Source organism: Myodes glareolus, chromosome 20 (genome assembly GCF_982192425.1).
Source record: "Myodes glareolus chromosome 20, mMyoGla1.1, whole genome shotgun sequence".
In the NCBI taxonomy this organism is placed as follows: domain Eukaryota; kingdom Metazoa; phylum Chordata; class Mammalia; order Rodentia; family Cricetidae; genus Myodes; species Myodes glareolus.
This window is the reverse complement of record NC_142045.1, coordinates 13891731-13918830: the sequence shown is the minus strand read 5'-3', so window position 1 is coordinate 13918830 and position 27100 is coordinate 13891731. Positions and strand designations below refer to the sequence as shown.

The following is a 27100-nucleotide window of genomic DNA, read 5'->3' as shown; positions in this document are numbered from 1 at the left end:
GGAGACCTGGGTCTCTATATCACACGCTAGGGAAGGATCCACCATGTGTATGCTTCCTTGACTTTATCCCTCTAAGGTCTAAATAAAACCATGATGAGTGGGAATCTGAGAGTTCAGTCTTTTCACTGTGTATCTTACACATTACTGTGTGTGTGTGTGTGTACCTGTTTGTGTGTGTGTGTGAGGGTGGACATGTCTGTGTGTGCATACACTTGGGTGCATGCGTGTAAAACAGAGAGCACCTCATGAGATATTCTATATGCTACAGACACTATCTGCCTTTTCTGTTGTTGAGCACGGTCTTAGTGCTCCGTGAGGAGGTTAATACAGCTTCCCAGTGAGTCTGGGGGCAGGGGGAATTCTGGCTCCACCTCCTCAGTCCCATAGTACAAGCACACCATCAGTTGGCTGGGTTTTTTTTTCTTCTTTATTTGTTTGATTGGTTTTAAGTGGGTTCTGGGGGTTGAACTTAGGTCCTTTAAGCCCTTTATCCACTGACCTACCAGCCCTTACCACATAAATTTGATATGGAGTTTTCTTAGAATTTTTGAGCAATTTAGAATTTGTTTATATTTTATATAATATTAGTGCCTTAGAAAAACATAAAAAGAAAAGATTTTTATCTGTCTTCAGTTATTTTATATACACAGTTTTAATCAGAAAAAATGTTAGAAAATTTTCAAAATGATGCCATTTCACCAGTCAACCATTCTCCAAGGGTTGTCTTGTATTTCTTTTATTTTGAGACCATAATTTTTATTCACAGTGAATCTAAATCTCTCCCATTCATTGTCTGGATATCAGGATCTGTCACCCTTCCCATGAACAAAATTGATTCTAGAAAAAAAAGAAAAGAAATGACTTATAAATTTCTGAAGGAAAAGACAAACTATTTTCTTCATGATTAAACAATCTTTAACTCATTCTTCTCTGCAGGTGAAGTTTGATAGCAAGACCCTCCCCTTTGTTGAAAACACTTAGATTATTGATCATTTTTTGTAGTTTGAGAAGTAAATAATACCCTGCAACCATTTATCATAGAAAATGCATTAATCTTGTTTTGCATGAGAGAGTTTTTCTAAATGTACAGTCTAACCAGGGAGTCACAGCACAATGAAGTGGGAATGAGCACAGTGCCGCTTCCAGTCAGAAGAACCGGCAGCCATCTTTACATGCACAAAGCAAGAGCCTCAGGCTTGAGAGTGTAGTTTCCCAGACCTCTTCAGCTTTGAATCAAAGCATACCTCACTGCTAAAGACAACATTTTCATATCGCTAGTACTTTCAAGTGCCCGGCGAAATGATATTGCATTAGACAGAAGGGCAGATACCTGTTCCCAGCCATTCTATATTTGACTCAGAACAAGAGGACAGACCAGGAATTTATGATGCATCAAAACTATTCACCTTGCATTTTAACTGGGAAAGGGAAGTAGAAGAGGATCAATGACAATGGCCATAAACTTCTTAATTGCAGTTTTTAATTTTAAAATTAAACCTTAATTGCAGAAGGTTAATTTTAAAAAGTGGTAAAATTTTGCTTAAGTTAAAGCTAATTAATGAAGTAGGATTTATTTGGAATAACAGGGGGAAAGTTTCCTGCTTCGTTAACTCCTTGCCATTCAGTCAAGAGACAGACATGAATTTGAAGGAGAATGGGGAGAGGTATATGGGAAGAAAAGGAAGGAAGAAATACCATAATTATATTACAATCTCAAAAAGAAACATACACAGTATGAAGAGAATCAATAACATGGATGGAGAAATAATCTCCAACTGATGTTTCCACTCAAAAAAATCGCAAAATTATGCTAGAAAAAAATAAAAGTAAGCACTCAGTCTTCTGATAGACAAGGATGGACCTTTCCCAGGATGAATTTCATCACAGTAGGAAGCACCAGTGGCTTGTGTCTTCATATTGCTCTGGCATAAAATACTTCTCAGACACTGGGAGGAATTCTAAATCACTTGTACAAAAAAAAACACCATTTAAAATGTACAGGGCGGGGTCCAACAGTCCACAAGCAAGATTTGACCCAGTGTTTCCCATCTGTTCATTTCACCATAAAGAACAGCACTTGGATGTGAGGCTTTACACACTCACCGCTCTGGTCACTATTAAGTTCTGAGGGTCAGTGAAATGTCCCTTAACAAAAGAACAATGGAAGCACAAGGCAGGAGCAAGAGTCAATGCAATTTATGTTTTCTCTTCCTCTTATATTGGTGCCCCTACCTTTACCTAAAGTGTTTACTCCAGCCCTCCATCAGATGGAAGCAATTTATAACTCCTAATATTAAAATCCACAGCATTGCCAAAACATACAGTTAGATTCCAAGATTTATTCATAAATATTATTCTAGTTGCTTATTCTTTCAGCTCACCTGCAGAATTCTAAATGCAATAAATTTTGTATGGGGAGTACGTTTGACTCGGAAATTGTGACCCACTCCTTCCTCAGAAATGTGCATTTCATGTACTGTCTTTGTCAATATTTGTTCTGGGATTCTATAGAGCTGGTGTACCCCCTCAGCTTAGGAAAACAAATGAGTTCTTTATCTCCCGTAGCTCTAACAGCTGCAGATAAATAGACTGCAATATACAGCTCCCTTAGCATTAAAATTCAAACATCACGTAGAACTTTTACAAGAGGCATATTCGATAAAAATAAAAATTTAAATCAAAATTTAAAATAGCTGTGCAAACCTAAAGTCACCTGCTGGCAGGAACTGTCAGCTGAAAATACGTACTTTGTTTAAAGCTTAAGACCATTTCATGATCTTCTAAGTCAACAAACTATTATCATTTATAGAAAAAAATAAATCACAAAAGGCATAATACCTTAATATAATAGCCCTTCCCAATTTTTAAATATTTTTAAAATTTTTATGTGTATTAGTTTTTGCCTGCGTGTATGTGTGTGTACCATGTGTGTGTGTGATGTGTGTATGCAGGCCAAAATAAAGGTGTGTGACTCTCTGAATTGAATTTAAAGGTAATTGTGAGCCATCATATGTATGCTGGGAACTGAACACAGCTTGTCTACAAGGCCATTAGCTGCTCTTTAACACTGAACAATCTCTCTCAGCCCCTATTCTAAATTTTACGTACCAATTCAAACCTCCTAATAAATGAGGCCCTGTTTATATTAAGTAATTATATTTGTAGTGAGTAATCCTGCTTTGGAAGACCTTGTTACAATAATAATCATAGAAATTGCTGCTAAGGTCTAATTGTTAAATATTATCACAAATAAACAAGCAGAAATAAGTGAATTGGTCATTTCAGCTTTTAAATTATCACTGTTATCATACAAGATGAAAAGACATGGCCTGAGGACAAACAATCAATTAGAGAAATGGGATCAAAAATAATCATTCTATAAGTCATTTACTTATGTGTTGATGCCCAGTGTTGATTCATTTCTTGCTGTTCTCCATACTCAATAATTATATATACTAATTATAAAAATGAAGATTGCGCAATGGTTAGAGATGTATAGATCAAACAACCTACTCAGAATCTATTTTATCACAGACTCATCTACTGCTGGATTGACACTGTTTTCATACAGACTTGGTGATTTTAAAGCTGTTCTTTAAAATCTGCACTCTCACAATTGGTTTTTTGGAAAAGTCAACCAGTATTAGCTCTATAGAGTTGAAAAACGAGATTAGTATATCTTTCAGGGTGACAGTAACAAAACCTTTAGTTAATCTAAGAAATTCAGGCTCTCAAAACCAGTTTATAGAAACATTTCAATTATTTGTACTCTGTTTATTGTTATTTATGTTCATTGATTCATTTTTCGTGAAAGCCTATTGTGTACTAGGAAACATGTTATAAGTTTTATGTATTCTTGTATGTTACTTTTTAACACTTATTTTTTTCAAACGTAAAAGGAAAATGTAATTTAGAATAAATGAGCAACTTGAGCTGTTGTTAGTGGAGCTGGAATGTGCACAGAGGTCTACTGCCGCGACCCCATTCTCACTGTGCAGAGGAACTGACATTTTCTCCAAGACTTTCTAGCATACTCAAGGTCTAGGCTGAATAAAACACTCACTGCTCTACTGTGTTTTGTGGCTCTCCCAGGACATTGTTGTTATAATTCTCATGCCCTAAAGACGACTTCCATGGTGTTTTTACACTCTGAATGATGTTTCTGTAAGAGCAAGGGCTGAAAACGAATCTGGACAACCTGGATTTCCATATTCCGACATTGCACCACACGGCCGGCTATCCCATCCCTTCTTCTGCATCCCCTTTTATAACTCATTAAATTCTCTGGAGGTTTGAAGTGAAGCTTGGCCCCACCCTCCTTCTCAGAGCCCCTATGAGAGCCTCTTCTCATGACTCCACAATTCTCAATTTTCAACCTCCATTGTGGCATCACAGCAATGTAACCCCATTTGTCACACTACCAATTTTTAATTGTATGGTAATAATCAAGCTAAATTTTCTGTCTCTGAGCTTCTCCAAATCTCTATTAACCAAGTAAGTGCTGGGAGTCATGTTAGCTTAATATATGGAGCAGCTGTGCCAGAAGCCAGATTACCACTACTCTAGTTGCGATTCTAATCACATCTTACGAGACTATAACTGAAGTATAAAATATACTGGACAAACATCTATTGAAGGAACACATGATTTTAGATATCTGAATAACAACTGACAGCTTAATTTATCCATTACCTGCAAAGAAATTTTAGAAAGAGGTACCTGATTGGGTATGCTTCATCACAAACAGAAATGGATGATCTGCTAGAAACTGAGTTTGAGTCAAGCTCATGATCGCAGGGATGTCCATGCCTAGGAAGAAGAGACAGCGGTCATTTACCTGCGTACACGTAAGAGATCCATAAAAACACACTGCAAGAGTTTTCACAGACAAACAGGTTTTGATGTAATATATCCTAAAGGCGAAAGAACTTGTAATTAATTTTAAATCACCGTGCAAAGGACTAAATATTTAACCATCATGAATTCATTCTGACTTCACGTTTCTGTTCAATGAGGAAGAACACCAAACACCAGATTCAATTTAGTGGAAGCAATGGAAAATGTCATACTTTCAATAGTAATTTTCTGCCCACTATTTACACTGCATGATCTGTTCGTAAAATGCATCACCTTTTAATTCCTTCCCAGACATGTTTGCACTTCATTGCCTTAATTCAAGGTGTGAGAATCTCATCTCTCTTCGAAACTACCTATTTTGTACTTAAATTTCTGGAGTTACTCTGTGAGATCAGAGCTTTTAGGATTTATATATTATACATGTATATATTGTATTATATATTATACATGTATGTACGACTTTTATTATTAAGTTAGGAGCAGATATTTTCTGAGTTATAATTATTTATTATGATAATTCACTTTATTTCAGTTTATGCGGCACTTGTGAATAATGTGGGAAATTTTAGTGGTCAAACAAATTTTTTCCTTGACTAAATATTTTGACAGTCATCTCAGGTTCTTGCCAACTCAGATCTGACTGAGGAGGCTAGAGTGAGATCCGAGAAAGGCAACTCCTGAGAAGTTCTCATTTGATGCCATTGCTGCTGGTCTCTGAAGTGCATTTCCGGTCTCTGTGTAAACTGCATCTTCATCTCAGTGGCCCTTTAAAACTCTGTGCAAACTCAAGGAAAAGATAAAATCAACACATATAGTCAGAATTGAAAAAAAATGAAACAATCTTACAAATATGACTTGACTAACACTCTTCCGTACAAAACAACCATGACAATGGCCTCCAAATTATCAGTGGATATTAAGTTCACATCTGAATTACTGAGATAAATCAGAAAAGTAAAGTCAATTTTACATCTGTTTTCATTTTCAGTGAAAACTTTTTGTCCATCCCTTGTTTGTGAACAAGCCCTGGACCACATCCTTCAAAGTCAGAATCTCAGGCTATTCTGTGGCATGATTCAGGATAATCCACAGACTCCTCCTAATAAGTGCAAACTCCTCCTCCTGGAGAATTCTAGCTTTGCAATGAGAGGCACTACGCAATAGCAAAATGGCTTAGAGCTTAAAGCCTGATATCAGTTCAAACTCTGTCAGTTAACAACATGACCCCAAGCAAGCCACTTTACAAATCTGGGACTTTTTCTTCACTAATATAATTAGATTGTTCACTAATGGATTAGAACTCATTCAGTATTGTGTAACAGTAGATGAAATTTTTGTGTTTGAGAGCCATTAACCTCACCGGAACACATAGTTCTAGTTTCTTCAAGTACTGATAGGGTTCATCCTCTGCAATCTGTTTCTAGAGCACAGTAATGCACTTCATTTAAGAGATGACAGAATGGAAACCACAGCCTAGTGTGTCCCACCTAGATGTCAAAATCCATGGTACTGTGCAGCAATATGAATTAATAAAGAAATCTCTAAATAGATAGAATTTGGGAGTGTTTTTCAATAATACTCTTTAAATGATGTACATTTTAAAGCATTAGTTAAAATCCAAGTAGTATTGAGGTATGAAAATAGACTAACGAAGGAGCCACTAATTCCTTTTGCTTGTTTGTTTGCTTCTAGTTGATTTTGACAGAAAATATTTCCGCCAAAAGTTTTTCCAAGTGTTATTTACAAATAGCATAGTTGCTATTTAAAAGAACATTTCTTTAATGAAGTGCAATAGAGAGGTTATTCTTAACCTTCTGTGTACTCTTAAACCACCTAGTGTGTTCAGCCAGCTAGATCTGACTGAGTAGGTCTGGAACGAGACTTAATATTTGGCATCATTAATAAGTTCCTAAGTAAGGCCCTTGCTGCTAGTCTATGCACTGCACGTGTGGTATTTAGGGCAGGCAGCACATCATGAGTCAGTGTTTGCGCTCCTTGATGTGTATGGGATCACTTAATGAAGTTTTAAAAAAATCTTAGATCTTGGATCTCACCTACAGCCATACAGATTGAATTATTTTAAGCATTGCCTGGGCATAAAATTTGTTAAAACTACCCAGGTGACTCTAATAAGCAGCTAAGTTGTTGAACCACTTAGACTCAAATAGAAAGGTGATCACTTAAGTCAATGTAGTTAAGAATGCTATTAAAGAAGACAGTGATAGCAAGCGCTCTTAACCATGAGGATTTCCGAGTCGAGTCCTGACATTTCCTCCCCAGATCCTATTAGAGAGCTAATGGATAGTTATTATGATTCGTGAATAAGAAAATACCAATGGATGAAGCTAAGCTGCTAATCAAGTCCTTTCTTTTGTGTTACACATAAAGGAAAAGCTGTATGTACAATATGCACAAACACCATTTCCTTCCTTTCTGTATACAGAAAAAGATAAAAGAAAAATGAGAGTTGGCAGAACGACCCCAAACCTACACCGTGCCGACCTAGCTGGAAACTCTGTTTCCCGAGAATTCATTGGTTTTACCTGTGGATGTTGCGGCTTCACCTCCATCTTCATTTATCTCAAAGAGAACCTTCTGCAGGACTCTGGAGACGTAGACTTCAGATGAATCTGACACACACATGACAGGGAAAATCAAAGCTCTTATGACCAGGCCCTCACATAATCACATTTTCAAACATATATAAGTGACTGAACAAATGAACTTTCTGCAATTTAGTCGGTTTTCTGTAGATAAGGGTGCTTGGGTTTAACTATGAAATCCATGGAAAGATAGACAGATAGAATGAGACATAAAAGGTGAAGGAGGAAAGTGTAACCCTCAAATCAGATACCCCACTAGGAGAGAGATTTGCATGGACAGACGGAATTCCCACTTCACCACAATCTACGGAAAGGATGAAAGATCAAACTCAAAGCAAACTCGTCTTTTAAATTACAGATTCAATTCTGATCTGACTGTAAAAGAAAATTCATTTTCCCTTAAGACTGGTTAGGTCAGAAAAGTCTAAAGAGACTTTGGGTCGTCAGTTTGAAAATTAACTTTCAGAGCTGTTTTCTAAACACTGGATAAATGTTTTCATGTAAGACAGTGTCTTGCAACATTTGTTCTGTTGTGCATGTGCAGTCACGGTTCCTCTCTTGGCCCATTGATGGAACTGATGTGACATGTTTCTGGCACAGTGACCGGCAAGGATAATCCTGACAAGTGCAATAACGAGGCAGACATCAGATCAAGTCAGCTCTGCAGGACCAGCTATATCTAGCTTCTTCAGAGTCAATAGAGGCATACGCTAAGAGCTATCTGGTGCATAGGTGATGTCACAGACACCACGCAATAAGTCAATCAATGGACATGAATATGCTCAGTGACTGAAACCTGTAACATGGAAAAAGGAAGAAGCCAAAGTTTCAGTGTGGATTTTCCAAAACCCAAGACAGTCATTCAGGGTGAGACACCTAGACAGATTTCTCCAATAGCTCCCTGAAGTAGGACAGGCTTTGCAAATTAAGCACACAGTTGATGACCTAATGGTGCGGGCAGGTCAGGAAGAAGTGAAAAATCTCACCCAGATTAGCAATGGAATTAGGCCAAATGGCTCTGAGACCATTAGGCTGAGCAGACCAAGTCTTATAAATACAACTCCTGCAGTAAGCCTTGACACGTAGGAAAAGAACCTGAGTCACACCAGCTTAGAACAATGAACATGACTTCTATGCTACCTCTGTCTTTGCCGTAATCATTTCCTTTAAATATCCATGAAAAGATAAGTGTACAATTGTTAAATTAAGAAGACTAAAGAAGACTAAAATATTTCTTGTTTTTCTAGGTGTACAAATAGGCTTGTGTGTTGTTTTATTTTTATTTATTTCTCTCTCTCTCTCTCTCTCTCTCTCTCTCTCTCTCTCTGTGTGTGTGTGTGTCTGTCTGTCTGTCTGTCTGTCTGTCTGCGTCTGTGTGTGTGCAGGTCTTGGTATGGAAAGTCCAAAAGAGGAGTGTCAGATCCCCTAAAGCTGGAGTTGCAGGCAGTTTGAGTTGCCTGGTGCGGGTGCTGGGAACCGTACTCATGTTTCCTGCAGAAGCAGCAAGCAGTCTTAATTACTAAGCCATCTCTCCATGTGCCAGAGGAATAGATAAACTTTTCTATTTTTTTCAAGGTCATTAAGACATATGACTCAGATTATAAAGGTGAGACTCCTAAAAGTTACATCCTTATCGAACATGGCGTAGAAACTAATAACATGGTAAGAAGTCAAGTTTGAATCCCAACGTTTCAAAGGTATAAAATAGTATATTCAAAAGTATTGAACTATGTAAGTATAAGATATACATTTATTATATATTCCATATCACTAAGATTAGACTAGCTCACATTACAATTCGATAAGATTTTATTGTACAAGAATCAGAAAACATAGCAAGTGCTGTGGCCTGGATCAATATCCTTCCAAAAGGCTCGTATGCTGGATTTAGGCCCTCAGCTAGGTAGGAAGTAGGTGACATTGAAAGGAATGGGTCATTGTGTCTTTAGGGGATCCTATCTGTACTACTCCATTTATCCCCCTCTCTGCTTCTTGCTCTCAGTATGACCAATGAGATCCTCTGCCAAACGTTCCAGTGGCCATTTGTCTGGCCCAAGCGTGGAGGACTAACCCACCATGAGTTGAATCTTCTGATTCAGGTATCCTCTTTTGCTTGTTTATAGCAGGTATTTGGTTACTGCTCTGAAAAGTAGTACATACAGCATTCAATTGCTTATGCTGATAAATACTGGCTTTGGTATTCAGTCAATGAGGCCGGACGAAAATGCTAAAATAATTCAAGTAGCTAACCCCAGAGTGGTTAGAAATGCAGAAAATGTTAGACATTTATTCTCTGCTTGGAGTTATGTTTCGCACAAATTATTTTATGAAGCATTTTGGAAGTATTTTCATAAATCATCTTGTAAAAGGTTTATGGAAGTTACAAATTGCTGGAGTTTGAACAGTGAGTGGCTGTTTTAATGCGTACGATAATATTGAGTAAGATTCCTCGGGCAAGGGAGAAGTTAAAGGGGAAGAAGTGCTTGAAAAGTGTTTGGTTGTTTGGGTTTGAAAGGTGGCTAGGGTCCAGGGCACTCTAAAATAGCATCTTAGTGGAGTGTTTAATATTGACTAGTGTTGCTAGTACGTTGGGATTTGCAAGACGTCAGATCCAATTGTCTCTGTGGAAGCAAGTAGCTGTGCCATGTGTGAAGGTGATAAAGAACTTGTCTGGCACCTACTGCACATCTTCCACTTCCTCTATTCAGATATGTTATCCATTCTACCCGTGTACCTAAAAGATTGGTGAGTGACCAAATGGACAAATACTGCTGCGAAGTTTAGATATTTACATAAACGTCCCCAAAGTTTTTTCTATCACCTGTTATATGGCGATACAAAAGAGACTTGGTGAGCCTGTATCATGAGAGCCCTGCTTTATAACAGAAAGGCTGTATGTTTTTTTTCTTAATTGCATTTGGTGTGCATGGTACCCTTTATTTCTATTTCTTCAGGTATCTATTTTCCAGTTGTTAATTTTCGCTAATCACTGAGACACGTAAAGAATGCCTGGCCTACCTGTGGAGGTTAGGAACCCAACAAGGCGTAAGTCCCTAGATTTACAGTAGCACAATCCATCTCCATTTGTTGTCTGTATATAAAGACCTTTGCAGGTAGCAAGGTCCAATGGGAAAGAAAAGGTAGTGTCTGTCATTTTAAGCAAGAAGCTTTGTGTGCTTTAATCCTACCAAAGTATATTTGAAAAGTAGTTGTCCATCTGGGTTTTATATGTCTTGCTTAAATGACAGACACTACCTTTTCTTTCCCATTATTGGTAAGGCAATAAAATCAGGGCAGAATAAAAGCCCATATAATGCTTCTACGGACATAATTTTATCATAAGCATGGTGAGAATGTTTATCTAATTTTACGAAATGCTTTCTGAATTTCATTGAGGAAAACCTCTTACCTGGGAGATACAGAGAATATTAATAAATATTAATAGAAGTTTCACCCAAGGTATGACATCTATTCACTATGTATGTGCTTGCTGGGACTGAATATTCTCTCACTGTAAGATCAGTCTGCTAACATCATTCCAGGAAAACAAACTAACATGGCAATACAAAGACTATTCACCAGCAGCATACCTGTTATTCCAGAAAGGTCACAGCCACCATTGAATATCTCAGTTACATTTAAGGAATACAGTACTTCCTTGAAGTCTAATTTTTGTTCTGTTTTAAATCTGTTTCAAAAAGATGAACAAAATATGACTTAAAATGCAGCGCTCAGTTTCTGGGAATTTTTTTTTAATTCATGTAGCTAATATCTCGCTTCCTGGATATACTGTTGGTGGGGAAGATGAATAGAATGATTGTAATATGACAATTACTCCATCCCAAAAAAATTGTTTCCTTCTTTAGCATCTTTGATAGAAATGTGAAGCTTTTTCGTAGTAATTTTCAGACAAAAATGTGCACACCTCCCTACAGTAGTCAGTAGCCTACAGTAGCTTGTTGGCGACTGATGTGCAGAGAGGCCTTGATATCTCGCCATTCTTCCAATTTATTCTCCCATTGGCAGTGACTTTCTTCGTTCTTTGGGCATTCCTAATGTCTAAAAGTGGAGACTTCATATGGATAAATATGGATGGGAACTGAGTAAAATGGCTAAGATTTATCAGGTCAGGGGCAAGAGTCAGACAGTGCTTTTGATACCAGGGCATAAATTAAGCCTCTGGCATACAGCTTACCTGAGTTCTTCATTCATGAAAGAACCAATAATCAGAGAATCACAAAGATGGATGGTTCCAAGACAGCTGCAGACACTGAATTTCATATCATTTAAATAGAGAAGAAAGAGCTAGTGCCTTTTTATTTTGTAGATGCTTAGAGAATCCATTCTTGTTCGTTTTTAAAAGAGATCACAAGCTTTTTTTAAAAGGGGGTAAAACATGCGGCATCCTGGGGAAACACATGTTTCCCATATCAGTGACATTCCCTGGCGACTCCCACCTCAAGAGCTATGTCTGTACCCTGACAGGCTCTTGCCTCAAGACATGTGCATAGCTGCTTGAGAACCTTGGATCTAACACCTGAGCTAAAGTTGGGGGCTAGAAATTTGATGGAATACCAGTCTAATTCATAATATTAATTGATGAGTATTGATTAAATTTCTTCACCATAATTCTTCAGAATAACGAGTATCCCGTGGGAGTATGCTAAAATTATTTCCTGACAAAATTGTATGCATCTTGGAACATGCTAGACATTCCAAGTGCTAAGTAACTGGTATTGCAAGGAACTTAAAAACTAAAAATCTACTGCTAATGAAAATAGCTTATTTTATGCTGCTATTTTAAACTTCTTAGTAATTTCTTACTGAATAAAATGATATATAATTGTTTTAAAAGTATTATCTTTTATCATACTTTTTAAACTGAATAGCAATAAAGGTGGAAACTATATGTTCTATTATACCTACTATTTTTAGAATAATAAGCCAACAATTTCAGGAAAATTACAAGAATACTGAAGACTTATCACAGTATCTAATAATGTGTAATTATCAACCAGAAAGTCACTTAATTAATAGTCCCACTCATACCATAGTCCAGTGAGACCTGCAGAAATAAAAATGCATTCAGTCATTTTGTAAAAGCATAATCTAAAGCCAATACCTAATTATCCATAATTACTGCAGCAGAATAGAGGGAATGAAGTACAACTTCTATGGCTAAACACTTAATATAGACCACAGTTTTAAATGTCTACAAAAATCCTAGGACATCAGCATTATCACTACCTTTGACATAGAAGAAAGCAACCATAAGAAAGCTGATTTCCAAACTCAAGGTCAAGATATGTACAAGAGATTTGATTTAAACTCGGGTCCATTTTGGTCAAAGGTAATGTGCTGACCCCTTCTGTCTTCTAATGAAAATATAATTCCAAACCATCATTTTGATCAATACATACAGTGTGAGTCACTTTTCACCATGGTCATGTTTCATTGCCCAGCTACTTGGCCTTAAACTAAAATTATTAAAGAAATAGCAGCTGAAAGAAAAAGAATGGGCAAAAAAGAAATGCTGGTTAGATAAATAGTAAATTAAATAATCAAGAAATAGAATATTTAGCATATGGAACAATGTCTATTTGCTTTACATATGGAATTTTCTCCCACGTGTAAGCATTGCTTTGAGAAAGGTCTCACATGGGTTAAAAAAAAAAAAAAAGAACGAATATCTGAATTCCTGTCCTAGGATAGACCTGCCTTGGTTTCTAGTCACGTTAATTAATTAATACACTGAGGGATCTCATTAAATGCGGAAAAATTAAAACCTCTTGATGTCTCCCTGTGGGTTCCTATCCTATTATCTGAAATCCTGTTGTGTATATTATGGGCTTTAGCTAGCCCTGTATTCTTTAAAAGTGAAAGTAACCACACCAAATCCATAAAAACGCAGTATTGGTATCAAAATATAAATTCAGAGACTGGGAGATGGTACCTAGAGGAAAGTGCTTGCTTTACAAGCATGAGGACAGAAGTTTGGATAGACAGCAATTGTGCAAAGGCACGCATGCGGTAGGATGCATTTATAATCCCAGCATTCCTATGACAAAATAAGAGGCAGAGATAGAGAAATAGGCTAGCTAGCTTTCGGCAAATAACAAGACCCAGAAAAGGTTTAAAGAGAGAAATGACACTTGAACTTGCCTTCTAAGCTCCACACACAAACTTAGGGTCAGATACATCACACAGACACAATAAACCCACAATATTTATACTACTTTACAAAAGTGAAGTTCTGTGTAAGTAAAATTTGCAAACATTTTACTTGCATTAATAAGTTCTTGCTTACATCACACATATAAGCACATTCTCATAATGCTTCCTATATACAGAAACCTCACACAGTGTAGGTATATGATCCAACCTATTATAACTTAATTTCAAAAATATTTACAGCATCTCATAGTACAGGTAGACAAAATGATATGAACTTCTACTAATATCAAACTAAGACAATATCTAAAATTTGATGTCTAGCATGTTAAAGACAATAAATGCTAGCTCTGTTCTTAGTACATTTAACCTATTTTCAATCATACAGGCTTTGATTCTAAACTTATTCTATGTCAAAAATAGAAAGAGGAAATTCTACAACCAGTAGCTATGATACCAACAGTCTCATGTTCCTTTCTGCTGACTCTTGTATATAAAGTCTCCTGATTGTTTGACATTGATTAAAACAAGTTACAAAGAAGCCATTTATTTTTTTGCAACAAAGCAGGGTGTAGAAGGGCTAGTGTTGTGCCGAACCTAACTTATGATACTAACTCCAAGGACTGCTGGACTCTAATAGTAACTAGAAAGAGGCAAGGGTATATTTGAGACCCAGTCTTCAGGACAGTGTGACTCTGAGACCAACTCAAGTTTATAGTTTTGAAACAAAATTAAGAGAGAATGAATTTATGTCACTGAAATCAACTACCTGGCTTCTGTTTCTTTTTCACAGTAGCTCGGGAAGCTGATGACTTTGCTTAAATTATTCCATATCTATCAGATCTTCACTTCCCAGTTTCAAGACCATTATGGACTCATTGAGATATAAAAGAAATATATATAAAAGATATATTCAGAAATGAATAATAAGCTATAGACTTGTCATTGAAGGTCCAGCTGCAAACCTACAGTGCCAGCGCAACAGAGGCAGGGGGAGCATGAGTTTGATGGTAGCCTACATACTAACATCAACATGAACATGGGCTACACATAGCTACGCTTCAGAGCAGAGGCAGAGGTGACTGAAACAAAGTCATCAGCCAACTCAAAAATGTTTACTGAGGTGATGTAATGTTCTTTCCACTGTTTATATGTAAAATACATACTTTTGGGTAAGAAAATGGTTAGTGTTAGGAAAATGTTAATTTTAGGGAGAATGAATTTCTGACTTTAGTTCTTTGGAGTAGAGAGCAGATCTGTAAGAGGTGAGGAGAAACAGTAATGGGAGAGCATCTTCAAGGGGTTTAGAGAGTAGGGCTTTGATCTGTGAGGAGGGAGGGCAACAGTGAGCAGTGGATATGTTCAAAATGTTCTATAGGACTCTGAAACCCTCAATTAATAAAACGCTATATTAAAATGTATGAAGACATGTTTGTAATGCAGGGTAGAATGCACACCGTGCTATTTTGGTCCACCATTTGCTCTGGAGGTTCATTTGTCTCTCAAAAGCTTATTAGCACATATAAACATTGCTTCTTATGAAAATCCCTTGTAATTTTAGTGGAGCGTTAATTACCTACAACCGACTACAGGGTTCCACTTATAATTCATAACCTCAGTAGCACAGAACATGACCCACCGAGGGAGGCTGACTTCCACTTCCTTTTCATGCAGCTCAGACAACCATCTCTGGATGTGGCGAGCAGTCACTTGTTTCTCCGCTTCTTCTATACTCATGCCTTTTGCAGGAAGGATGATGACCATACTAAACTCATTAGACTTGAAAGGCAATTCCAAAACCTGGCAGGTCATGAATGACTCGGAAAAATAACCTGAAACAAAGTTCATTCAATATATTTTTCAGTTATCAAATCCATGGTTTAATATATACAGTTTCTCATATTACCATATTTGGTTCTCAACAGAGCCTTCATCATTGGAACCTTAACTGTTGAGCCATCTTGCTTATGAAAATCTGTCATCTCCGTGTCTTCCTTCCTGAATTTCTGTTTCCAGTCTCCTTTGAAATAAATGGCATTTACCAGGACCAGACGAGTCAGGGGGCCAAAATCATTCTCTGAAAACATATTTTTAATTTTTCCTATAAAGAGGATGGAGAGCAAAGTAGGGAGAACAATTAAGTGGTGATTCAGTGGAACTGACCAAAATAAACTAAAGCAGGACAATGTCTTGCACAGAGCTATTTATGACAAGCTATTTTGTGATCTAACTTGAGCAACTCTAAGAGCAAAAGGGAATGCTGCTAACTATCTCCCTAAGAAACAGGTACTGACAGAAATACCAGGAAATAGGAAATGGGAGTGTTCTAGGAAAAAGTGGACAGAGCAAGTAAGGAGTTCTCTGATGAGATGATGTTTGTAAGTTGTTGCTCAGACAAGAAGAAGAGTCTTGAAATATGTCTTCCTGCATGTTTATCAGTTTCATTCAAACCTAAGGGCTAACTTGTCCATCAGGGCAATCAGACACACTCTATCAGTGATACACCCAAACTTATTATTCTCTTGGAACTAGTGACTAGTGATAGCCTCATTTTCATCTTCAAAACAACCAGCCTCTCCTCATCTTATTTCTCTGTTCAGTAGAAACTTTGTTTTTTTTCTTGTTCATAACAATATTATTTCCTTATTTCACATCCCTGTAAATTTTGATCCTTACCACTGAGTCACGATGTTAGTGGATACCTCTGTGTTTGAATCTACCCATGAGGAGTCAAGAAGCTACTCACACAATCATAAATTTCTGGAGCATAATCAAATAAAAATACTATTAAAAGTGTCCAATATATGTTTATTATATCACATACATTGTTATGAAAGTTTCTAATATCTGAAATATTGTAGTAGTGTCCTAAGTTTAAATAGAACCTAAGCACACAATGTTCTAAACTTTGAACTCAAATCTAATCTGACTTAAACCTCTATTTAATGACTTTGTAATTTTTTGCTATGTTGTTTCTAAAGGTTAGATTAGCATATCCATGATAAGATTGTTAGCATTATTTTTAAACATGTGCACAGTCAACTAAAATATTTACAGTGTACTTGGGAAAGAGACATTTGGAATTGACATATCTAATATATTCCTGGGCCAAAATAGGCCCCCTGTTTACATACCTGAAAAAAAATCAATGCTGGAACAAAAATTATTGCAATTCTCCCATTAAGAATTGGGAGCTGTCTGGAAATTAGTGCATGAATCAAGATATTTTTCCAAGCAGTTCTGCATTTCTCCTGGTTGTATAGTCTCACGTTAATACAGGGAGATGAAATGGAAGGTATGATCCATTTGATCACCATAGAAAGGGGAAATATTGAGCCACTCTTTACTTTAGGATATTAAAAACTATAAATCCACCAGGAAACAGCAGTTTTATGAAAATGGGAAACTTTACCGTCTGTTTTGCTTTCGACCCAGGTGTTTATTGTCTCTGCACAAGCCTTTGCATCCATAAAATCCACCAGTTCTGCAGCACTCTGGAAAGACTCCTTGTTGCCATGGAGATACGCTTCCTTCACAGCGAATCCTTCTTGAAGGTAGAGGGCACTGGCAAGATTAAATGTAAATTCCTGTTTCTTCTTTGAGGTGGCTGAAAAAAATGACTTCAGCACAGAGAATTCCTCTCCTACAAAATAATTATAACATGTACTCACATATTGAACAATATGAAAACAGTACCTTCTTAGCTCTGACTCTTCTTAGTGTTCTGATTCATCACCAGTCTTCCATGCTAAGACCTAACTAACTATGGAAAGTCAGATACAGACTTCGAATATTTACCTCCAATGGAATATGGGTTTTGCAGAAAAATCAACAGCTATGCTGGACAAAGAGTGGCTATGTAAATTTAAATTCTTTTTCAGAATCACAATTACGAATTTATGCGGGCTGAAGGAAAATCCAACTTTCTAATCAATAGCAGGAAGTTTCCAGTTAAGACCCCTTTCTTTGGGAGGGAACTGTTGAGTACTGGTGGAGATATGACACCAATGAACAGATTTTCAATGCTACGTTTACTTATTGATTTTTTGCGCCTCTCTGTATGAAGATGTACATAGTTACTCAAGGGAATAAATTAGGTTTTCAATGTTTTCTAGAGAAACCTAATAGTGAATATGAACCAGGGAAAAATATCAACAATTTATTTTCTAAAATTTCATTATCTATGACTCAATAAACAGACTTGACAGCACAGTGCACATTCTGAGTTCTAAGATAGCTTTCTAGTGTAAGTTTATATAACCTAGGCTTTCCCTATAACAATTACCTAATTTTTTATACAAATACAAAGGAATACTCATCATAGTCATAGTGGTTTGAAGATCTTATTTCTTTTCCTTTTTTTTGATATTAGATGTAAAGCAAAAGATCACAAGTCATGAGCCCAGCGAAACTAGGTAACAAAGAGAACTCTAAGAGAAACATACATGAATATCCTGGGAAGGGGAAATAGACAAAAATCTCCTGAGAAAATTGGGACTGTGGGGATGAGGGAAGAAGGGAAGGCAGAGAGGGAGAAGGAGGAGAGAAGGGGAGGCAGGAGGAGAACTTGAGGGAACGAGGTGGTCAATGCTACTTTTATTTCAGCTTCCAGAAGATACTGCTGTTTGTTGAAGAACTGCACCTGTCCAGGTTTCACGGTTTACAAGATAAACCCTATAATCATCTCTAGACTTATATAAAAATCTGACATGCCTATTTGTTCAGACTCGGTAATCTATGTATTTTGGCTGTCTGCAAGAATAAAGGCCTTTAGGCATCCCAAATATAGCTACTGGGTAAAATAAGCTCAAATAATTACCACCAGTAGACTGTGTACTATGTTATGCATGACTCTAAATCTTGTCTACTCTGATGATTCTTTTCATAATTTCTCATGCATACCCTAATGTTGCACACATTTTTATGTACTTCTGACATAATCCTAGAACTATTCCATATAACAAGTTTAATCCAGAAACCATGTCATCTAACATGTTATTTCTTATGCTTTTATTACATTTTCAATAAAAACTAAAACTTCATTTGTGTAACTTGCAAGTGGATAGTATTTGATTAGTCTCCATTGAATAAAGCATAGTTCACCATTAAAAGTTACCCACTGAGTAAAATTATCGAGGGATTGGAAGATATTATATGGTTCAGTCAGTAAACTGCCTGCTGTACAAGCAAAAGGACGTGAGTTCAATCACCACATAAAACCTGGGGATGTCACGTCAGGCCTGTAATCCCAGCAGTGGGTAAGCAGGGGCAGAACAGTGCCTGAGGCTTGCCATCATTACAGTATAGCCAAATTGGGGAACTCTAGGATCAAAGAACCTGTTTGAAACAAACAGTAAGGTAGAGATTAATAGAGTGATTCATCTGACATAGAACTCTAATCTCCAAACAGCACACACACCGTAAAATAAGTATTATTGAAAACTTCTTTGTAAGGGCCAAATGGAGATAAAGCATGAGAGTACACATTGTTAAATTATAAAGCCAGCAGTCATAATCTTTGTGTGTGTAACATGAAGGGCCGGGCCTGCTTGTTGGGGGTTTTTCTGTCCTGCCCAGCCCTCCAACTGTTAAGTCCCAGAGAAAAATCAACCACACAGAGATTTCTGTATGTTATAGAGCTGATTGGCCCATTAGGTCAGGCTTCTTACTGGCTAACTCTCACATCTTGATTAACCCATTTTTCTGATCTATTTTAGCCATGTGGCTCAGTACCTTTTACAGTGGGGCAGCTTACATCCTGCTGCTTCGGTGATCTGGGCAGGAGTGGGAGGAATCAGCTTCCTCCTCCCCAGAATTCTTCTGTTCTCCTTTCATCATTTCCACTTCCTGTCTGGTTTTCCCACCTATACCTCCTGCCTGGCCAATCAGCATTTATTTAAAACATGATTGACAGATTACAGACAGTTCTCCCGCACTACTAGAAAAATCAGTCACACAGGAGTGTGAATTAAGGAGCTGATATTGGGGAGGTGAATCCAAATGCTTTGCTTTGCCTCTTGCCCAGCTGGCCAGAAACTATGCTTGGTCCACGACACCTCCTTGGTCTGCAGTTCTTGAATAGGCACAGTCTGCACATCTACACAGGAAGCCAGAGGAGATGCACAATATTGTATTTGAAATTTCAGATTCCCTATCCACTGAAACATATTCATAAAAGATTTTAATTATAAAAATACATTTCATAGTACTAGACGTGAGGACCTCCATGAGTCCTGAGAACTGTGGATTTCTTTACACTAGGAGATGGAGGAAGTTAAACTCTGCTGTTTGGTTATGCAAAGATTCTGGATGCTGGTCTTCGATGTTCTATGAAGTTTTACATGGAATATTTTAGCAGCTGGGTGACTTCAGAGATTACTTCCTCAGCAACGGTACAAAAGTTTATTAAAAGAAAATAATTAATGACAAAGATAAAGTGACAGGATTCTAAAATAATTTTCAGCATTTATAATTTATGGACACCTTTCAAAAAATGGTAGGGAAAACAGAGAAGGAGACAAAAAATAGCTGTACCTCATTTGTCAGAGCGAATGGAATCATGTCATATAGTTAAGTTCTAAGAACCTGTGACAAAGAGCTAGCTTTTAATAAATTACTGGGCTCCTAAATCAATGGAAAATAATTACCAAGTAGCATTAAGTTTGGGGGAGGGGACTATAAAAATATTGGGCTTATAAACTTGGTTATATTTACAGGTTAATGACCTCATTTAGCACAAATTGAAAAGAATACATATGCATGGCTCCTAATCAGCAATGAGAAAAAAAAAAGGTTCTTTAATTTCCTAAAATAGAACCACAGAGAACCGATAATGGGGATAATCGGTTTGATTATACCAGCCCTCTGGAATATCTTTTAAAATTCTAACCCTGGTTCTCTTCTCCTGGCATCAAGATCCCAAAGGCTCATTATGTGTGCAGGTGATCCAGAGAAGCAAAAAAAAAAAAAAAAAAAAGTAAACCTAGGACCTGAAGAAGTGTCTCAGTCAGTAGCATTCCTTCTACTAAATCATAAGGTCCCGAATTAGACCATAAATTCAGATATTAAAAAAAGAATGAAAATGTTCCATGTGATGACACATGGTTGTGAACTCAGCACAGTGGACGCAAAGACAGAAGGATCCATGGGACTCAACGTCCAGACATCTTAGTGACAAATTTCAGATCTGCCAGAGACCATCTCAAACAAGGATGTATGTGGTGGGTGGGGCTGCTGAAGAGATTGTTTGGAGGTTAAGAGTACATAACACTTTTCCAGAGTACCCATACCGTCTGTTACTCTAGGAATATGGGGTCCCAAATCTCTGTCCTCTAAAGACACCTGTACTCAAGTGCACCCACATACATGCAAACACACACACACACACACATAAACACACACACACACACACACACACACATACAGGGGCAGGGGGGAGACAAAAGGGGAGCAGGAGCGAGAGAGAAAGACAGAGAGTGAGCGTTTAAAATAATAAAAGTATGTATTTTTGAAAACTGGGCAGTCCTTGAATAACAGAACTGTCTTCCAATATCCAAATCCTTGTATATATTCATACACACTCACACACAAATAGGCTAAGATTGTAGATTATTTCATCCAAGTGATCCAAACAAATCCCCTAAACCAAACCCTGTTTTTGTGGTAAGGAACCTGTGATTCGCAGATCTAAGGAAAGTTAAGAGGTAACACGATTTGAGCAAAACCACAAGAATTTTTGTTGTGGAACTAGGTTCAAAATTCTTGCTGAGCATTCTTTCCCTTGTTTGTAGTTCTGGGAATTAAGCCCGGTGCATTAAGCATGCTAGCTGGCAGTCTAATATTGAGTTGCACCCCAGACCCAGATTTTCTCTTTATAGCTCCCTGATATCTCCAATGTAGTCTTTAGGTAATCAGTATCATTTTTTTCAGAGACATTATCAGGAGTTCAGGACAGTGAAGAACGTATATTCTGGGCATATGCTTTGATGCTTGGGTAACATGTAAGTACTGAACACCTGGAATCCTCAGTCCTACAAGGGTGCTACAGTTATATGTGTCTGTCTGGCCCTATAGAATAAACCAGGCATTAACATGCAACAATAGAGCAAAGATCACAAATTGGTAGCAGGAAAGAAAAATCAAGACTGATGATTCAACAGACAGCATATTTTATAAATCAGTGATATGGGAGGAGGGACGAGAAAGAAGCCTCAGTTATTATGAACATTTGCTGTTCTTCCATAGGACTCAAGTTCTATTCCCAGAAAGCACATTGGGTGGCTCACAACAATCTATGTCTTCATTCTCCAGAGGATTTGACATTCTCTTTTTGTATCTGCAGGCCTCTACATCCATGCATATAATTTTAAGTAATAAATCTTTTTAAAGAATAAAATTTTGAGGCACTAATGGCCGAGCCAGCACTGAAGTAAGTCAAGGATCTTCAGTGAACAAATTAAACCCAAGATGTTGGCATATGCCATAATCCAGCTATATTATATTTTGACACAGTATTGTTTTTTAAAGTAAAATGGGACGTACAGAGATGGCTCAAAAAAGGTTGTCTTCATAAATATAAGAACCTGAGCCTGACCCTTGACATCCATTTAAAAGCCAGTATTGACAGTGTGTAATGTACTTGTAATCCCAGCACTGACAAAGATGGGAGGATCCTTGTGGTTTGGAGGTCAATCACTCCAGCAAAACAGTGGAGCACCAAGGTGAGCCCTGGGGCCCAGCAGAAAAGGAAAGATGACATCAACCTAGCGAAATAGTCTAGCTCCAAGGTGAGCCATAGTTCCCATCTGAAAAAGGAAGATTACATCAACTTCCGTCCACCACAAGCACATGAATGCACATATATTTGCACAGACACAATAATCAAAATGGATAAAGATTCTTTCTCTCTTTTCCTTTTTTCCAGGTCCTGCCTGACTCTGCTTGCACTGCCTGCTGCTGGCTGTCTCGGTCCTTGCTCCTCTCCCGCCAGACTGTGTCGAGACGTTTCTCCATCTCCTTGTCCTTCACTCCCTCACCTTTCTCACTTCTTAACTGTGGAGATCTTCTTTCTATTTCTGTTTTTGCTTTTATTTTCCAGACTTAATTTTCATTGTTTTGCCTTTTTACATTCTTTTCCTTCATCACTGGACCTCCATATGTGTCTCTCTGTCACTGAGAGAGTGAATGGCAGAAATATCTTGGCAGATTAGTCTCACTGTTTTGCCATCCATATACACTCTGACAAGGAAAACATAAAATTGCCCTTATGTATCTCATGGCATTGTTTTGGGAAAGAGCCCTAGTCAAAATCCATTTTGCTTGATTTTCTCATCTGCACAGCAGAGGTATATGTATCCTGCGAAGTGATTATAGATGTTACATGGTACGTTGCAACAGATATGCATAGCAATGGCTGAAAGACTACATCCATGTTTGATGGTACCTCATTATTATTACTGTGACTTTTATGCTCACACCCTATCACTCTTAAGACATGTATGTTTCCCTCTAAGATGTATTCATAGAAAAATTTAATTTCAGAAACCTCTTTTGATAGCTTTTCATAAAATCATCTTTGCTTGCATTCACAAATAATTTATTACATTTAATGAAATGTAATGTTTCTAGGAGTGGTGTGTTGAAGATGCTATAGTAGCTTCATTATATATTATTCACAAAGGAAAACTCAATTATTATTATCAATATCATTATTATCAATATCATTTCTATAGAAAACTGCTTTTTATTGAAAATGGAGCAATGTATGCCTTGTCAATAATATTTTTAAAAAATAAATTCCAATGCACTAAGAAAAATATATTGAAATCAATTATGGTTATAGTAACTTAACTCTCAAATCAAAAATCTAGATACCTCTTCTGATGCCCAGGAAATGTTATGTGATAGCGATATAAGTGCTTAATTCTCAGACCACTGTGAACTGAAAGCAGGAGCCAGATGGCCTGGGAGATGTTTCAAGCCCGGTGTCAGATGCCCACATGTGACTTTGGGACACTCAAAACAGCCACCTGTCATAAAAAACTTGTGATAGCTATATAAGAGCTTCCTTCCCCCATTTTAAAAACTATTGAGAAAGCTTATGAATTAAGTGTTGATGTTCTTCATGGTTTCTTAGTGAAGTAGCACGTTACTTTTGTAAGAGAAGTCTGAGAAACAACCACTGGAAACGGTTGAGTAATTAATGACCTTTCCACAAGAATAAATAAAACGTAATATTATTTTAAATCTATTCCTTGATAATAAAAATCAGTAAGTAGAAATATATAAACAGTTTGTAAAAAAATACATAGACATACAGAGAATTCTATTTCTGTATAAGCATTAATTTCTTAATAAAGTATTTGTGCTACATATATTAAAAGGAAACAATCATAAGGGAATAAAATACATACATTTATAATCATCTGTTTTTTCATAATTTGGAAATGTCTTTGTTTATTTTCACCTGTTGAAGCTCTATGAGCTGAGTTTCTCCCTGATATCCTAAAACTAAAGCTGACTGTATCTATAGACAATTACATCTAAGATGCTCACCTGTTGAGGATTCCTGCAACCTTAAGGTTTTCCGGATCTGCTGTTGTGCCTTGCCTTTTGCGCCTAGTTGGACCATTCCAAGAAGCACAGTTGTTCCAAGAGGGGAAAATATAATATTGTTCTTGTGAGAGAAACAAATAGCCTTATAAAGATCCACTGCAAATTCGGCACTTTTTTGAGCCACAGTTCTTGAAGCTTGGCTTCCGAAAAACAACAGCAGAAAACTCCACAATATCTTCTGGTCCATCTTGACTTCTGTGTGTTAATTTAAAATATGTTTGTTTCCAAAGCGTACTTCAACACAGTAAGTTTAAAAGAAGCTTTCCCATCTATTCGACTCTCCTGAACAAATGTACACACATGCAGAATATTCTGTATGTACTACTACCACAGAGAAACTTTACATAATGGCAATTTGTTGTATAAGCATCATGAAATAGGAGAAGCTCTCATGCTACCAGTAGTAATAAGTTCCTTCAAAAGCTAGCATAATATATACTTTGAGTTTCTTAAAACCAGTGATAAATCACTACTCAGAATACAATCAGTTCTAACTAGTTTCATGATTCTTTCTATCTTCCAATGACTTTAATGGCACACCTATAACTCTGATTCAACAGAAACTTGTATTCAACTTGCTTCGCAAGGTCTGTAGATCAAGAGCAGCAAAACCAGAAATCCAGTGTTTTCTAAGTCAATACAGCAGTTCCCAACAACAGCTCTCTCACACTCTGTGAACCTTGATTCTGAGAGCAAAATGTCCCAACTTTCATTTCAGTTTTCCAAAACGAAAGAAAAGGAAATGAAGAAAGATTGAAAAACAAACAAAATGACGGCCCAATATAAATAGTAAAATCAAAACAAAGAATGAAATCTTCAAGCATTCGTTCTAAACAATTAATAACTCTAGGAATAGCAGCAAAAGGAAACCATATCAGTTCACAAGACAGCCCCTGTCATAAAGTATCCACTAAAGCAATTACAAGAAAGTCAACTGTCTTATTATACCTTCACTTGAAACAGTTTGAAAGCTTTGTAGAAGTGTCAGTAATGCTAATTTTATTTTACAAATTATACATATTAATAACCATTAATGGGATACTAGGAAATGACCTTTCAAAGGGACCAAAGACTATAAAGTCTTTAGAATAGTGCTGTTAGCCTTGAAGATCTGAAGTACTACATTCATAGAGTCATAGGTTTAGTGTTATTAAGAAGCATTGGTAGGAATACTGATAAAGAATAATCAAATAACCTTAAAAAGTAAGCTCTAAGGTAGTGTTTTGGTTCTTCGGTTTTTAAAAATATAAATAGAAAAACTCTCTATTCGTATAAATAGCTTTACAAAGGGGAAAAATCTCAAAATGTAATACAAAGCAACTCATAGAAAATATTGATAAAGCATGAATACAGATGCAAATTGTTATGCAGAGGACTTATTAAGAACTCAATCAATATTGAGTTGGTGGTTAAAGCAAAACAGTAAAAACCCATTCACGAGAAAAGTTTTACACATAAATGAATGTCTATATATTATACTTTGATCTCTCCTTCTCTCTCTCTCTCTCTCTCTCTCTCTCTCTCTCTCTCTCTCTCCCTCTCAGTATTTGTATATGTGTGTGTCTGTTTCTCTCTGTGTGTATGCATGTGTGAGTATATATATATATATATATATATATATATGGCTTTGAACTTTTTATGGATGTATATATGTTCTGTTATGAATATATTACTTCTCTGATTACTTCTTTAAAAAATATGTATTTACTGTTATGTAAGTCATCCAAACATATCAGCGCATTTTAAATAAGCTGAAATTCATTAGATATATCTTCAAGAATTTGGACAAGAATGGAATAATAAAAAGTATTAGGAATGATGTAACTCTTTCGGGTAATAGTCTTGGTATTAAGATAACACTCAAACTGCTACTTCTCATAATGAAGTTTTACTTCTTGAGCAGCCATTTATATCAATAATTTTCTAAGCATTTACTAAGTTATAATATCAAACAAATAACTCACTTTAAAGTTCACTTACCTCGTTTAGTTTTGGGTAATATCTTACCAGAAACGCCGAAGATCTAAGAAACAAACAACATGGAGAATAGTTCTGTAAGAACTTGACCTTTCTACAACGAGCAATTTTTAAGACGAATGAAAGAAATGTTTTATTTAAAAAAATAATTAATTATTTATGCAACAAAATGAATCTAAGCATCACAAGCAAAGTCCATGTTACTGAATATCGGCTTCTTTCAAAATCAGCTTAATTTTAATATACTTACCCTGAATTAACTTCTGGTTGCTTACTGGAGTGTTGTGACTAAAATATACTTACTGGAAGCCTTCACATGTGAAGCCCCTTATCGGTGAAGGCCAACTGTGTTTACCTGAAACACTGCATGATTAATTCTTCCACAACCAGACCAGGTGTGCACTATGTTGTCACATGATCAAGTTAATGATCAATGACGACGTGTGAATGGATTAAGAGAAGGGGCAATGAGACTTAAAATTGTTAAGTGATCTTCTTATTTCATTGGCTATTTCATTTCTTTTAGAAGTGGAAACAATTGGAGATACTGTAAATGTGCCGGACTCTCATGGGACTCCGAGTCAGGCGAAGAATTCTTCCCATCGTGAATACTTCGAAGAACAAAGCCAAATCTAATCCACACCACAGCTGTCACAATTCGTCACCTTACACAGTGGTCAGAGGCATTTCCTGTGTCTAATAGTTCCATTCTAACTCACTGGAAACATATGGATGTTGAAAATATATTTTTTGGTTTTACCTGAAAACCTGAGGAAGATTATTGGTTTAACAAATTATATTTGAAAAAATCCACTCTTAACCACAGGTGAATTGATAGAGAACACCGAGGCTCCTGATACGTGATTTTAACATTCTAT

The 27100-nt window shown here is 36.8% G+C and overlaps 1 protein-coding gene across 2 annotated transcripts; it reads right to left on the bottom strand.

Annotated features, from left to right (window-relative positions):
• Positions 1–633: 633 nt before the first annotated feature.
• On the bottom strand, positions 634–26599 carry Serpini2 (serpin family I member 2). 2 transcript variants are annotated; one of them, XM_048424830.3, is made up of 10 exons: positions 26473–26599; positions 26226–26268; positions 24186–24440; positions 17044–17274; positions 15538–15732; positions 15271–15463; positions 11051–11148; positions 7401–7487; positions 4720–4809; positions 721–837 (listed from the first exon to the last, which is right to left on the bottom strand). In XM_048424830.3, the coding sequence occupies exons 3-10, from the start codon at positions 24430–24432 to the stop codon at positions 761–763; spliced, it is 1218 nt and encodes a 405-aa protein (XP_048280787.2). In that variant the 5' UTR covers positions 24433–24440; positions 26226–26268; positions 26473–26599; the 3' UTR covers positions 721–760. The 2 variants fall into 2 exon arrangements, with proteins under 2 accessions (XP_087755578.1, XP_048280787.2); XM_087899452.1 differs by lacking the exon at positions 26473–26599 and having other exon boundaries at positions 634–837; positions 26226–26263.
• Positions 26600–27100: the final 501 nt, after the last annotated feature.